The following is a 12,054-nucleotide window of genomic DNA, read 5'->3' on the forward strand; positions in this document are numbered from 1 at the left end:
AAAGACTGGGGTGGTGTGCTTTAGGATATCTTGGCATGAAAGATCTTTAGAGACAGCACCTATTCAGGCTTTGGTGGTTTCTAGTAAGATAATGTTTGTCATTAGCACTTCTCAGGAGAAAGATCCTATTCATGTTTCCTTTGTTTTTTGTTTTTGTGTGTGAGTGTTTTATTGTTCACATGAATAGGCATAAAGAAGAGAAAAAGATAGTGGAGTGAAAACCACTGGTCTGTGTAAAAAATTGTACAGTGTTCTTTTCCTAATCTGCAGATATCTTGTAAGTTACACCATAGTTCCTGTCAGCAGTTACAGGACTGAGGTGCTTACTGGTGAACTTGAGGCGGTGGTGGCCTAGCAACCCTGACTGCACTAAAAATAGTTATGTCTGATCCAGATGATAAATTTGCTCTAGCATGAATCCCTGGGTTCATATAATTTAACTTAAAACAGAAAGCCACGTCTCATTTTAAGTAACTTTTTTATTTTGGACAATTATCAGTACAGAACAACACAGAGCAAAAACAAATTCTAATTTTTTCAAAAAGCACACAAATTTTAAGGACAGCCATTAATTTTATAAAAGGCTACCCTATCTTTAATTATCTTGTTTATCCAATACATTTAAAATGTGCTTCAAAGCACAGGTATCTTTTGGTGAATCCATCCACTGCCAAAATGAAATTGAGTTGTAAGCAGATTACTAACTCTAGGTCAGCATTCTATTTTTAAAATAATGTCACAATTGAAATACTTTTTTAAAAAATAAAAAATAAGTTAGTGTTTTTATCATTGAAGCACTACCTGCACATAGTAAAAAAAATTTTTCAAACAATAGAGAATGATATGAAACAAAAAGCCTTCTTCCCCTCTCTCTACACCCCCATTCCCCAGAGACAGTCACTGCTAATGATTTCTTATTTTCATTTTCCCTAGTGGTTATCATTACAACTTTAAATAATATATTTGTACGTCAATTTCTTGACCAAGTTTCCAATTTAATATCAGTATACTTATTGCTTCCTGATAATAGAAAAAGAAGATATTGGCACATTTACTCTTTCTTCCGTTTCTCTCACTTCATTTCTAAATTTTTGTTAGTGGATTATTATTTTTAAGTTGTCAAGGTTTATAAAATTTATTCTGTAATTATAATAAACATTTTCATGTTGGTTATAGTTAGTTATAAAAATTCAAAACCTGGGTGGTGAGCACACAACGTGATGTATAGATGATGTATTATACAATTGGACACTTGAAACCTATGCAATTTTACAAACCATCATCTCCCCAATAAATGTAATTAAAAAATATTTTAAACCTAAAAATAGCATTTATGGTAGTGAGATATGTTTGTGTGTGTATTTAAGTGAATAACCAAGTGATATTATTGGACTTATAGAAAAGAAGACATAATCTTAAGTCATTAAAGTTTTGCTGCTTTTGAGCAGCAGGGTCTTAATGTCTTTCAAGTTTCCTTTCATTCTTATAGTTCTTAGCAGCTACTGCTGTTTCTTATATCCTATGTCACCTTTTTTTTTTTTTGATGATTCTGTTATTTTTTGAGTGATAATAATTTTTTTTTCATATATGGATAGGTGGTAGTAAATTACTATTTCCTTTTCTAACTATAGAAGTGTGGGAGGCCAATTATTTTTTCATGTACTTCAAAAACAATATTTTGCAATAGATTGAATCCAGAAGTAGATATGAGAATCCAGCTGTTTTCTCTCATTAAAAAAGATTTGTAAAATGTATAATAAAGGCTCTTTTCACTAAGAGAAGTGTTTTTTGTTTTGGAAAAATCATTATTTTTTTCATGAAAATATGCCGTTTATTTTAACAGATAATAGGCTTATTGTTGTTATGTTTAAATGATTAATATTTTAAAATATCTCCCTTTAAGTTTCTAAAATGGTAAATATTGATAGGTATAACACACATGCGCAAAAACTCTTTGGGGACCGCAATAATTTTTAAGAATGTAAAGGGGTCTTGAGACCAAAAACTTTGAAAAAGGCTGTTCTAGGGATTAAAATGTAAATATGCGTTTTAAACATTTCACAGTTTATTTAGAGTTAATATTTTACTGCTTCAATGTAAAATGTAGGAACTTGGCAATCATATAGACCCTCTTGTAAACCCCCTTCTCCCCATTTTTTATGCTATTATACGTGCCACATATGTTATTTCCATGCACAGGGTTAAGCCTTCAAGATAACGTTATGCTCAGTGAATGCCCTTGGCCCATGTCTGCTTCTAGGATTCGCTGAACTTGAAGCTTCTCAGGTGCTTTGAAGACAGCCCTTCTCTCGGCTGTCCTGGGTTGCTCTTTCCTTTGCTTTTTTTTTTTTTGCCCCTCTAATCCCATCTGCAGGAATTTTTCCAAATGTCTGATCTGTTGGTATCACTTGTTTTTATTCACTTTTCTAGTTATAATTGTAGTTTCATACTTTAAAAAAATGACATCTTTTCTATCATTTTCACGGTGATTTGGAAGGTAGGAAAATGCTTACTCTGCCATCTTGAGAGAGGTGCCTAATGTCACTTTCTAAAGCACATTTATTCGTTCATTCAACTTACTCACATTTAGTAGGTACCTGTTCCCTGTTGGGCACTTGGGGTGCAAGAGGGGAAAAAGCTGTTTTTTAAAAATGTGTTTGGACTGCTTTTATAAAAATAGCTTTTATTGAAATTATTATTGATTTATTTTTAAACGTTTGAAATTTTGATAAAATTTCACACACATGGAAAGTTGCAATAGTACAAAGAACCCCCATATATTCTTGACTCAGATTTATCAGTTGTCAACATTTGCCCTTTTGCTTTATTTTTTTTGTGTGCATGCTCTCTCTCTCTCTCTCTCTCTCTCTCTCTCTCTCTCTCTCTATATATATATATATATATATATATATATATATATATATATATATACATATATATATATATATATATATATAGTCCATGTATAACACATTTTTTGTGTTATATATATATATATATATATATATATATATACATTTTTTAGTAATTTTGTATAATCACATACCATCATATATAATATACTTCAAATATATCTCCTAATATTTCCTTTTTTTTTTTTTTTTTTTTTTATATATATCAAAAAAAATAGAGATTTAACACTACTAAACTATATTATATCCCCCACAGCTCCACACACCCAATTTTTCCATTTTTCCCAATATATCCTATCATTTTTTCCCTGTGGCCCAAGATCTCCACCACACACACACACATCACACAGTCATCATGCCTTTTTGTCTCCTTTAATCTGGAACGATTCCTTATTAGCTTTTTTTTTTTTGTTGTTTTTTTGACTTTTTTGAAGAACACAGGCCATTTATTTTGTTTTTTATCCCTCAGTTGGGGACATGATTGATTTAGATTAGATTTTTTATTTTTTTTTTGAGCCCATAGAGTGATATTTGTGTCTTTTCTAGGCATCGTATGAGGAGGTACAGGATTTCCATTTTTTCCAAGATTGGTGATGTTTACTTGATTATTTAAGGTGGGTGTCTCTAGGTTAACCTACTCTAAAGTTATTTAAAATTTTTTTTTTTTTTAAAAAAAAAAACTTTGTGGGGGATTTTTTGAGACTATGGAAATATCCTGTTCTTCAAAAATCTTCAACTGACTAGCTTTAGTCTCCATCGATGATTCTTGGCAAAAAAAATTATTACTGTGATGCTTGCAAAATGGTGATTTTCTAACACCATTCATCCTTATATTATTATATTTTATATTGCTAGAAAGAGACTTTTTCCTCCTTCTTCCTTTTAGTTTATTTTTTTTTTATATATTTATATATTCAGATTCTTATTTTTTTTTTTTTATTTTATTTTATATTTTTTTTATTTTTTTTTTTTTTTTTTTCCCAGTTTGTTCCAGAGAGCCCCTCAGAGTCAGTTTCAATCTATTATCTATGACATATCCTATTTTTTTTTAATTTTTTTTTTTCTCCTTCAAAATAAATCAGGTTCATTCATTTTTCACTTTCTCTGCCCTCTGCCTCAGCCAGCCATCCAAAGAGTCCTGGCTTCTTTCTTAGAGGAATGAATGATAGAAAGAAAGATCTGGGTGGGTGGTATATATATTTTATTGGGGGTGGGTTGACTTACTTTACTTTTAAGTGGACAGAGAGAGATAATATATATATATATACATATATATATTATATATATTATATATATATATAAAATATAAAAAAAAAAAAAAAGCAGTAGTGTCAGTAGTCAGTCCATCAGTTCATTCTTCTCTCTCTCTCTCTTCTCTTTTTTTTTTTTTCCTTCTCCCCCATCCACCAGGGAGAAAGGTGACTTCCATTCTTTCCTTCCTTATATGCTCTCAATCCTGCAGTTCAGAGAACATAGATTCTGAATTGGTAACCCCTACCCCTGCAAACAACAACATTTAACTTTAGATTTTATTAGTTTTTGTTTTTTTTTTTTCTTTAGACTGAGAGCACACAGTCACAGTCCTGAGTTCAAAAGTCACTCTTCACTTCTCTTTTCTGTCTGTGTGTGTTATCATTAGATTTAATTAAGGTTAAGGTTTTCTCTTTTCTTTTTATTTTCTTTTTTTTTTCTTCTCTCTCTTCTTTGATTTTGATTTTTTTTGATTTGAGAGACGTGAAACTTGAAAAAAAAAAAAAAAAAAAAAAGTACTCAACACTTCTCACATCAGACACAGATATGAACCACTGGAAACTGAAGCAAAAAAAAAAATTTTTTTTTTTTTTTTTTTTTTTTTTTTTTTTTTTTTTTTTGTTTGGGGGGGAGGTTGTTAGGGTCTATGTTTCTCCTCCTTGTGTTAAACCCAGGTAGACTTTCTAGTGGCAGCCTGTGTCCTGCATGGTATGTGGATGGTATCAGGTGTCCAGAGCACTGTGTCTTTGGGCTCTGAGTTCTGAGGGCAGAAGTGGCTGCTCTGTGAGGAAGGTGGTGGTGTGTGGTCCTGGAGGCAGAACAGCAGCAGGGATTTCCCATCAGCATCAATGTTGTCATGGCGTCTGAGGATCTTGCCACTCCTGGGGCAGTGTGTTTGTATGGCCAGGTTGCACCTTGGGAGATTCCCAGCCTTAGCCAGGGATCAGGATGCACAGGCATGGAGAAACCAACCACAGATCAAGCCTGCAAGGACTCCTGTATGTAGACATTTTTTTTTTTTTTTTTTTTGTGGAAGAAGAAACCCACACCACCACGCCGATCGCCCATTTCTAGGAATGACTGAATCAATATTGACCAAGGGTGCTGCCCAGATGGGAACCCAGCAGAATCAGACTTTGACCACTGGGTTCTTGCCTCCTTCGCTGCAGAGCTGTTTCTGTGTCCAGTACCACAGTACCACTGGGGTGCAAGGCTGCCTGCGCTGCCCTGCAGAAGGGGGGGGAGGGGGGGGGGCTGGGGGGGGGGGGGGCAGGGAGAGGTAGCTTTCAGGTCTGCGCTGTAGAGCAGGGAATGCACCTCCAACATGGAGGCAAAGTAACCAGGGAAGTAGAAAATGCATCCTCAATTTTCTTTTTTTTTTTCTTCCTCTTCCATTCCATGAAGACATCTTTGCCTTTGTTTTAAATTGTGTATTGTACTTTGTGCTTTTCCTTTCCTCATCATCATCTCATCTGACATCTACCCCAACCCACCCCCATGCATGCAGGCATCTGATCTCATTCTCTGGGTGGGGGTGGGTGGTGGGGCTCTGACCCTGCCCTGGGCCCCCCCCCCCCCCCAGCCCCAGCCAGCTGCTCTGAGCCAGAGGAAAGGAGGTGGGGGGGGTGCCCACACTCTGCACACCGGATCACAGCTCAGCAGCATCCTGGGACTCTCTAATAAATAATAAATAATTAATAATAATTAATTGCTGGGCTCTGGGCTGTCTGCTCGCTCCCTCCAGCCAGGCAGCAGCAGGGCAGAGGGCATCTGGCAAAGGGCAGCAGCATTTTGCTTTGACCCACCCACTCCTGACCCAAGCAGGCAGAGGGTTTCTCTTTCTTTCTTCTTCTCCTCCAGAAGAGAGAGAGAGAGAGAAGAGAGATCATCATTTCATTCATGTTCATTTGGGGCTGGGCCTGGGCAAGGGCTGGGGGGGGGGGTGGCTGCTGGAAAAAGCAGGCTCCTCTGCAGCATTGCCTCATTTCATTTTTTTTTTTTTTTTTTTCTTTTGTTTGTGTGTGCAGCAGGCAGTTTCTTTCCTCTTCACTCTTCTTTTTTTTTTTTTTTTTTTTTTTTTTTCCAGAGACCCTCTGAGATTCTTCTTTTCTTCTAAAAAAAAAAAAAAAAACTACTACTGAACCCCCCCCCCCCCCCCAGGTGGTGGTGGTGTGGGTAGTGGGGGTACAGTCCAGGGACAAAGGTCCAGCTTCTAATCCGGGGGAGTGGGGGGAGTGTGGGAAGCCCAGAGCAGCACATGAGCAGCACAGCCTGGGTCCAGGCTCCAAGTTGCTGTGACCCTGGCACCTGCCAAGTGCCTGCCTGCCAAGCTGAGGGTCCCCCCAGGGGAGAGGGGGAGGACCCTGACCTTCGTTTTGCTTTTGCTTTGCTGAGGGGCTGCTTTGCTTCTCTTTCTCTTTCTCCTTAGTCCCCACCCCGGCTTCCAGTAGACTCCATACTGGGGAACAGCACACAGCCACAGCCCACCTCCCTTGCCCCACAGCCTGTATGTCTAGGTCTGTCTGTTTGGAATTGATGACTAAGACCTAAATCTGAGGACAACGAGGATCTAAGTGAGTTATAAACAGTTGGGACCAGATGTCTGCCATGGGGCTTAATTAATAAGGCAGCCAAAACTGCCCCAACTATCACCTATTGTCACTTCAGCTGTTCCGCCTCCCCCTCCCCTGGGGGATGGAAAGGACTGGGTAGAGGTACAAAAGGAGAGTCTGAGAGGGCATTTTCTAGGTGAGAAGGATTCCTTGCCGTCCTGTAGAGGAGAATGTTGGGTATGAGGTCTCGCCTGTGGGAGAAGCTGATATTCTGTCCTCTTACTGGATATCTGCTTATGCTGCAGACCCATGGCTCTGCCCCCAGCTTGTCTGAGCAGGAGCTAAAGGGAACCAGAGAGAGCTGGCAGGGCAGAGCAAGCGTGGGGTTGTGGAGTAGTCAGTTGTGGTGCTGTGATTTACAATAAGAAATGTATTTTGGTTTTCATCCTCATTCCTAAAACCCTTGGAACTTCCTAAGTGATAAGAGTGTGTTGATATTCATCACAAACCTTTTGCAACCACAATTGGGTTTATGTGGATGAGGTGACTTTTGGAAAGCACCTGAGGATGGAAGGAACTTGAAGGCTGATTTAGTCCAGTGAAATCCAGGGAGTGAAAGCCTTTTCATACACCATTAGGTAAATGAACACATACGCAAAACAGCCTTCAGAGTGGAAATATGAAGGCTGGAATAAAAGAGGAATAAAGTTTCTAAAATCACAATGGAGTTTTATGGGCAAGGCAGATGTATTCACAATTAAGCCAAGTCCACGATGTTAGAAATTGAAACCTGAAAGATTGAAATTTATGGGAGAAAAGGGCAAGTGACCAGTGATACAGGGCAAAGTCCAGATTTGAAAGTCTGGAGCAGGGGATTCAGACCCCAGCTGTGGACTCAGCAGTTGTATCTCCTCCCAGGCTCTCTCCTCAGCTGTACACAGGGGCCCTCTCCCTGCCTGTCTCCCAGAGGTGTGGGGAGGATCAAAGCAGGCAATGGATGTGGAAGCTGAAAGCACTCTAAATTATTACTCTTTGTGGCTGATAGTTGCTATTGTCATTACTGTTTCTAATAAATAATAGGCCTGTAACAAGCCATGGTAGGAAGCTGAACACAAGCAGAGACAGGAAGTTGGGCCATGGCCTGAATTTTGAGATTAGCATCCTGGAAAACAATCGTACATTCAGCAAACACATCCCTTGGTGCCATTTGTTGAAGGACAAGCACAGGTTGGCAGGGTCCTCGCTCTGAGCCATGATCACTGTTCTTACACTGATTGACTTTCAGGAGATGCCTGATTTGTGGTTTGTGATGGACAGAAATACACACAGGAAAAAGGAGTTCCAGCCGGAGTCAGGGATGGACAGGGGACACCAAGGAGTCCCCTGGCCCATCTGTCCCTATGGCTTCAGTGATGTCCCTGATGATTTCTTGATCCATGAGTGTATGATACAAAAGGGAAAAGAGGAGCTGGGATCCCCTCCTCTTGTTTGGATCAAGTACAGTTGGCCTCAACCTTTGGTCCTGAACAATGGGCACATTCATGGTTTTCAGCCACTCAGGAGCTACGCCCCTGTGACTCTGCTTTTCCTCCAGCCGTTTTACCGTGTTCATGGATTACACATGCACACCAGTTAGACACATGGCACCCTGTGGTTCTCAGTGGTTTCCCAGGTCAGGGTCATTGATAACTGCTGTGGGTGGTTGAGGGGATTGGACGACTCTGCTGACTCTGATTAATTTCTAAACCTATGCAAGAGCCATTCACAGCATGTGTTGCTACTGGTTTTGTTTAAGATCGTTTTAGTATTTCCACAAGGTTTTAGTCTTTTTAGTGAAGACTTTCTGTTTGAGTGTTCTATAAGTGTCTTTGTTATTTGTGAATTGGAAAAATGAGGAAGGTATCTGTTTAACCACTTATTAGCCTCTGATTCTAGACAACTGCGGAACAATGCTTTAGAACCCTGGAAGGGGGCTTAGAGATCACTGGATTGGCCAGGGTCCAGTCAGGAAAACTGAAACCACCCCAGGTATTTTAAACAGAGGGAATTTATTATGCAGAATTCATTACACATGTGTTAGAATGGCTGGAGGAGCAAAAAATGTCAAGTAAGGTTACCCAAAGATTAGGCACTGTCAGAAGCTGCCGTCCCCTCTAGGATTGGAGGGCTGAAAGGGACAATGGCATTACCCACAGCTCATGACCACTGCCTGAGCTAGAACCCGGAATCCCACACTCACCTAGAAGTGGCAGTAGCCCTTCCACCTACATTCCAGGGGCCAGAACTCAGTCACACGGCAAACACTTACGTACCTGCAAAGAGACTGGGAAATGTAGTCTACTGAGTGGCCAGAAGGAAAGGGACCGTGTTTGCTGAACAACTAGTGCCCACACATACGTATGGGTACACGAATCACTGCTGTTAGGAGAGAAGAGCAATCCTTTTGCACACTCAGTCTTCAAGACTCTGGGTGTGTGTGTACACACAGGCTGCCCTGTGGGCGTGAGATGGGACGATTGTAATGCTGAGTCCTCCTCCCTCCTCCTGATCTGCTTCCCCTGCTCTCCCCTCGCTGGCCCTCCGACTGCTGCTGAGCTGCCTTCTGTGTGCTCTGTTTCAGGGGGCCCTGGCCCAGCCCCAGCCCTGGTGGAAGATCCAGCTGTTTGTATGGGAGCCAGTGCTGTTCGGGACCTGGGATGGTGTGTTCACATCCTGCATGATAAACATTTTTGGAGTTGTCCTCTTCTTGAGGACTGGCTGGCTGGTGGTGAGTGATGAGTTGGTGACACGAGTCTCTCGTGGGCTTGTGACATGAGAAGCTCTGTCACTTTTGCGCATTTCACAGAACAGATTCCTGAAGCTCCAGAAACATGAACCAAGAAGCAAGTACATTGACTAGCTAACGTTGCTTTTACAATGAGAATCCCGAGAAGCTCAGCCTCACACAGAGGTTCCAATGGAAACCTCACCATGGATTTAATGACAGAAATGAGCACAAACGTCAGGGCACTTTATGGGTAGGAATAGAGGTCGGTCAGGGAGGCGCAAGTCTGCCTCCTGTTGGTGACCGTCTTAGCTCTCCTGGGAGTCTCCTGCTCTTCTGGTGCCCTCCTGGTGGCACCAGCTCCTCACCCATGTGGTTGCTTCCCCCGCAATCCCCCCCACACACACCCTGCGTGTAAGGCTGTGCTTGGTCAGAGGTGTGCCTTGCCTACACCCAGGGCCAGAGATCGCGAGGGACGTTTGTCTTCCTCTGTCCCGTCTTCTTCTTTCTGTCTGATATGAAAGCGTCCTGGGACCTTCCTGGCCAATGTGTGTCCTGGGCAGGGTCCTCAGCCCTTCACGCAGGGCCTTTTCCTGGGGACTTCGGTAAACTCAAAACGCTGCTCGGTACGGCCAGCCAGTCAAGAATCAAGCATTAATGAGCACCCGGTGTGTGCCAGGTATCACACAGGTATCACTGTGTGCCAGTAGGATTACAAAATACAAGGCCCTGTCCATCCTCACAGGGAGTTAACAGCCATGGTGGTTAGATTTCACATCAGGAATCCAAGAGAAGTCTCCAAGCAGCGATAATTCCCTCAGGAGTGGAATGGGCTGTGAATGTATCTAGGATACAGTTTTCCTCTGTCCAGGAAAACTCCTGGAGGAGATGTGCTTGAACCAGGCCTTGGAAGGTGAGCTGGATTGGGCAGGTGACAGAGATAGGGGTCCATTCAAAGTGTAGATTGTATTAGGGATCTATCACATATATATGTATATATATATGTGTATATATATGTACATATATGTGTGTGTATATATACATATATACGCATATATATGTACATATATACATACATATACACACACACATATATATATGGATATATATATATATATATATATATATATATATATATATATATATATATATATGGCGAGAGAGAGAGAGAGATTGAGATTGATTGATTTTAGGGAATGGCTCATGTGATTGTAGGGGCTGGCAAGTCCAAAAAACAAGATTCAGGTAAGAATTGATGTTTGAGGCTTGAGTACAATGGCTAGAAACTCAGGCAGAATGTCTGTGTTCCAGTCTGGAGACAGAATTCCTTCTTTGGGAAACCTCAGTCTTTGTTCTTAAGACCTTCAGCTGATTGGGTAAGGCCCAGCTACATCATGGCGGGAAATGTCTTTAAAATCAACTGATTGCAAATGTTAATTACATCTACAAAATATATTTATGGCAATATCTAGACTAGTGTTTGACTGAAAAACTAGTCACCATACTTTAGCCAAGTTGATACATATAATTAACTATCACATAGGCAAATTCCAGGAAATTAAAGCTTCACTGTAGTGGAATGTATGGGGGTGGTTCTTAGCCCTCTCAGGTGGCCTGGTGGCACCAGACCTTCCTGAGCTCTTGTTCTAGTCCCTGAGCTAACAGTCCATAAAAGGTCATAGAGTCTTTTCATTGCTACTCACAACACACACCGAGAGTTCACTGAGGGTAAATGGATTATCCAACTGTGTTTTATAAGTGGAGAATGCTTCTCATAATTCTTTCTGAGAACATTTGGAAATTTAAAATTTACTAGATTTTCCTGTTTGTCTTTGAGGTAAAAATTTTAGAGTACATGGCAATTCGCTTGATAGCATCTGACTTGTAGACTAAAAAATAGTTGAATTCTTAATACTATATTATTTATGATAAAGGCAATAGACATATCAGTGAATACTTAACTATCTTAACTTTTTATCATTTAGGCCTTTTTTAAAGTTTCATACTTCATATATTCATATAAATTTTGATTTAATATCAGCGAGCCCAAAGTGGAATGTTTTGATCCAACCCTTATATGTATATAAATTGATATCCCACAACAAAGAGTTTTAACTACGATCTTGCAGAATCCAATATTTGTAATGGTGAGAATTAAAAATAAAGTAGAAGTGTTCTTTTAAAAAGCCCTTGGATCAGGGTTCAACCTTAACCATAACCAGGGTGGGTTTGATTTTTTTCTTTATTAATATATGGGAAGCTTAGGGCAGGGTCAGCAAGCTTGCTGGGGTGGATGCTAAGAATTCATGCCCACCACACTCCTGCCAAACTTAAAGGAGTCCCACTTACAAAACACAAAGGTTCCAGCTCAAACTCCTAGTCCTGGCAGGCGACCTCAGACTTCTGGGATCGACCTCTGATTTTGCCCCTTCCTGGGGCCCCCTCACTGCCCAGCACATCTCCAGCCTGTGTCCAAGGGAAACTCATCAGCCCAGCACTGTGGCAGAGGGAAGCCTGGCTAGTGAGTGCAAGGAGTTACTATGGAACAGTGGGAAGAAAGAAGGGTAACCTCTCT

General features: G+C 40.5%; 1 protein-coding gene across 1 annotated transcript in view; it reads left to right on the top strand.

Annotated features, from left to right (window-relative positions):
* Positions 1-12,054, top strand: part of SLC12A8 (solute carrier family 12 member 8) — a 112,895-nt gene that overhangs the window by 8,023 nt on the left and 92,818 nt on the right. Inside the window, exon 3 of the mRNA XM_019723083.2 lies at positions 9,336-9,482. Coding sequence (XP_019578642.2) covers positions 9,336-9,482 — 147 coding nt within the window. The remainder of the gene's footprint in view (positions 1-9,335; positions 9,483-12,054) is intronic.

Source organism: Rhinolophus sinicus, linkage group LG01 (assembly GCF_036562045.2).
Source record: "Rhinolophus sinicus isolate RSC01 linkage group LG01, ASM3656204v1, whole genome shotgun sequence".
NCBI classification, from domain to species: Eukaryota; Metazoa; Chordata; class Mammalia; order Chiroptera; family Rhinolophidae; genus Rhinolophus; species Rhinolophus sinicus.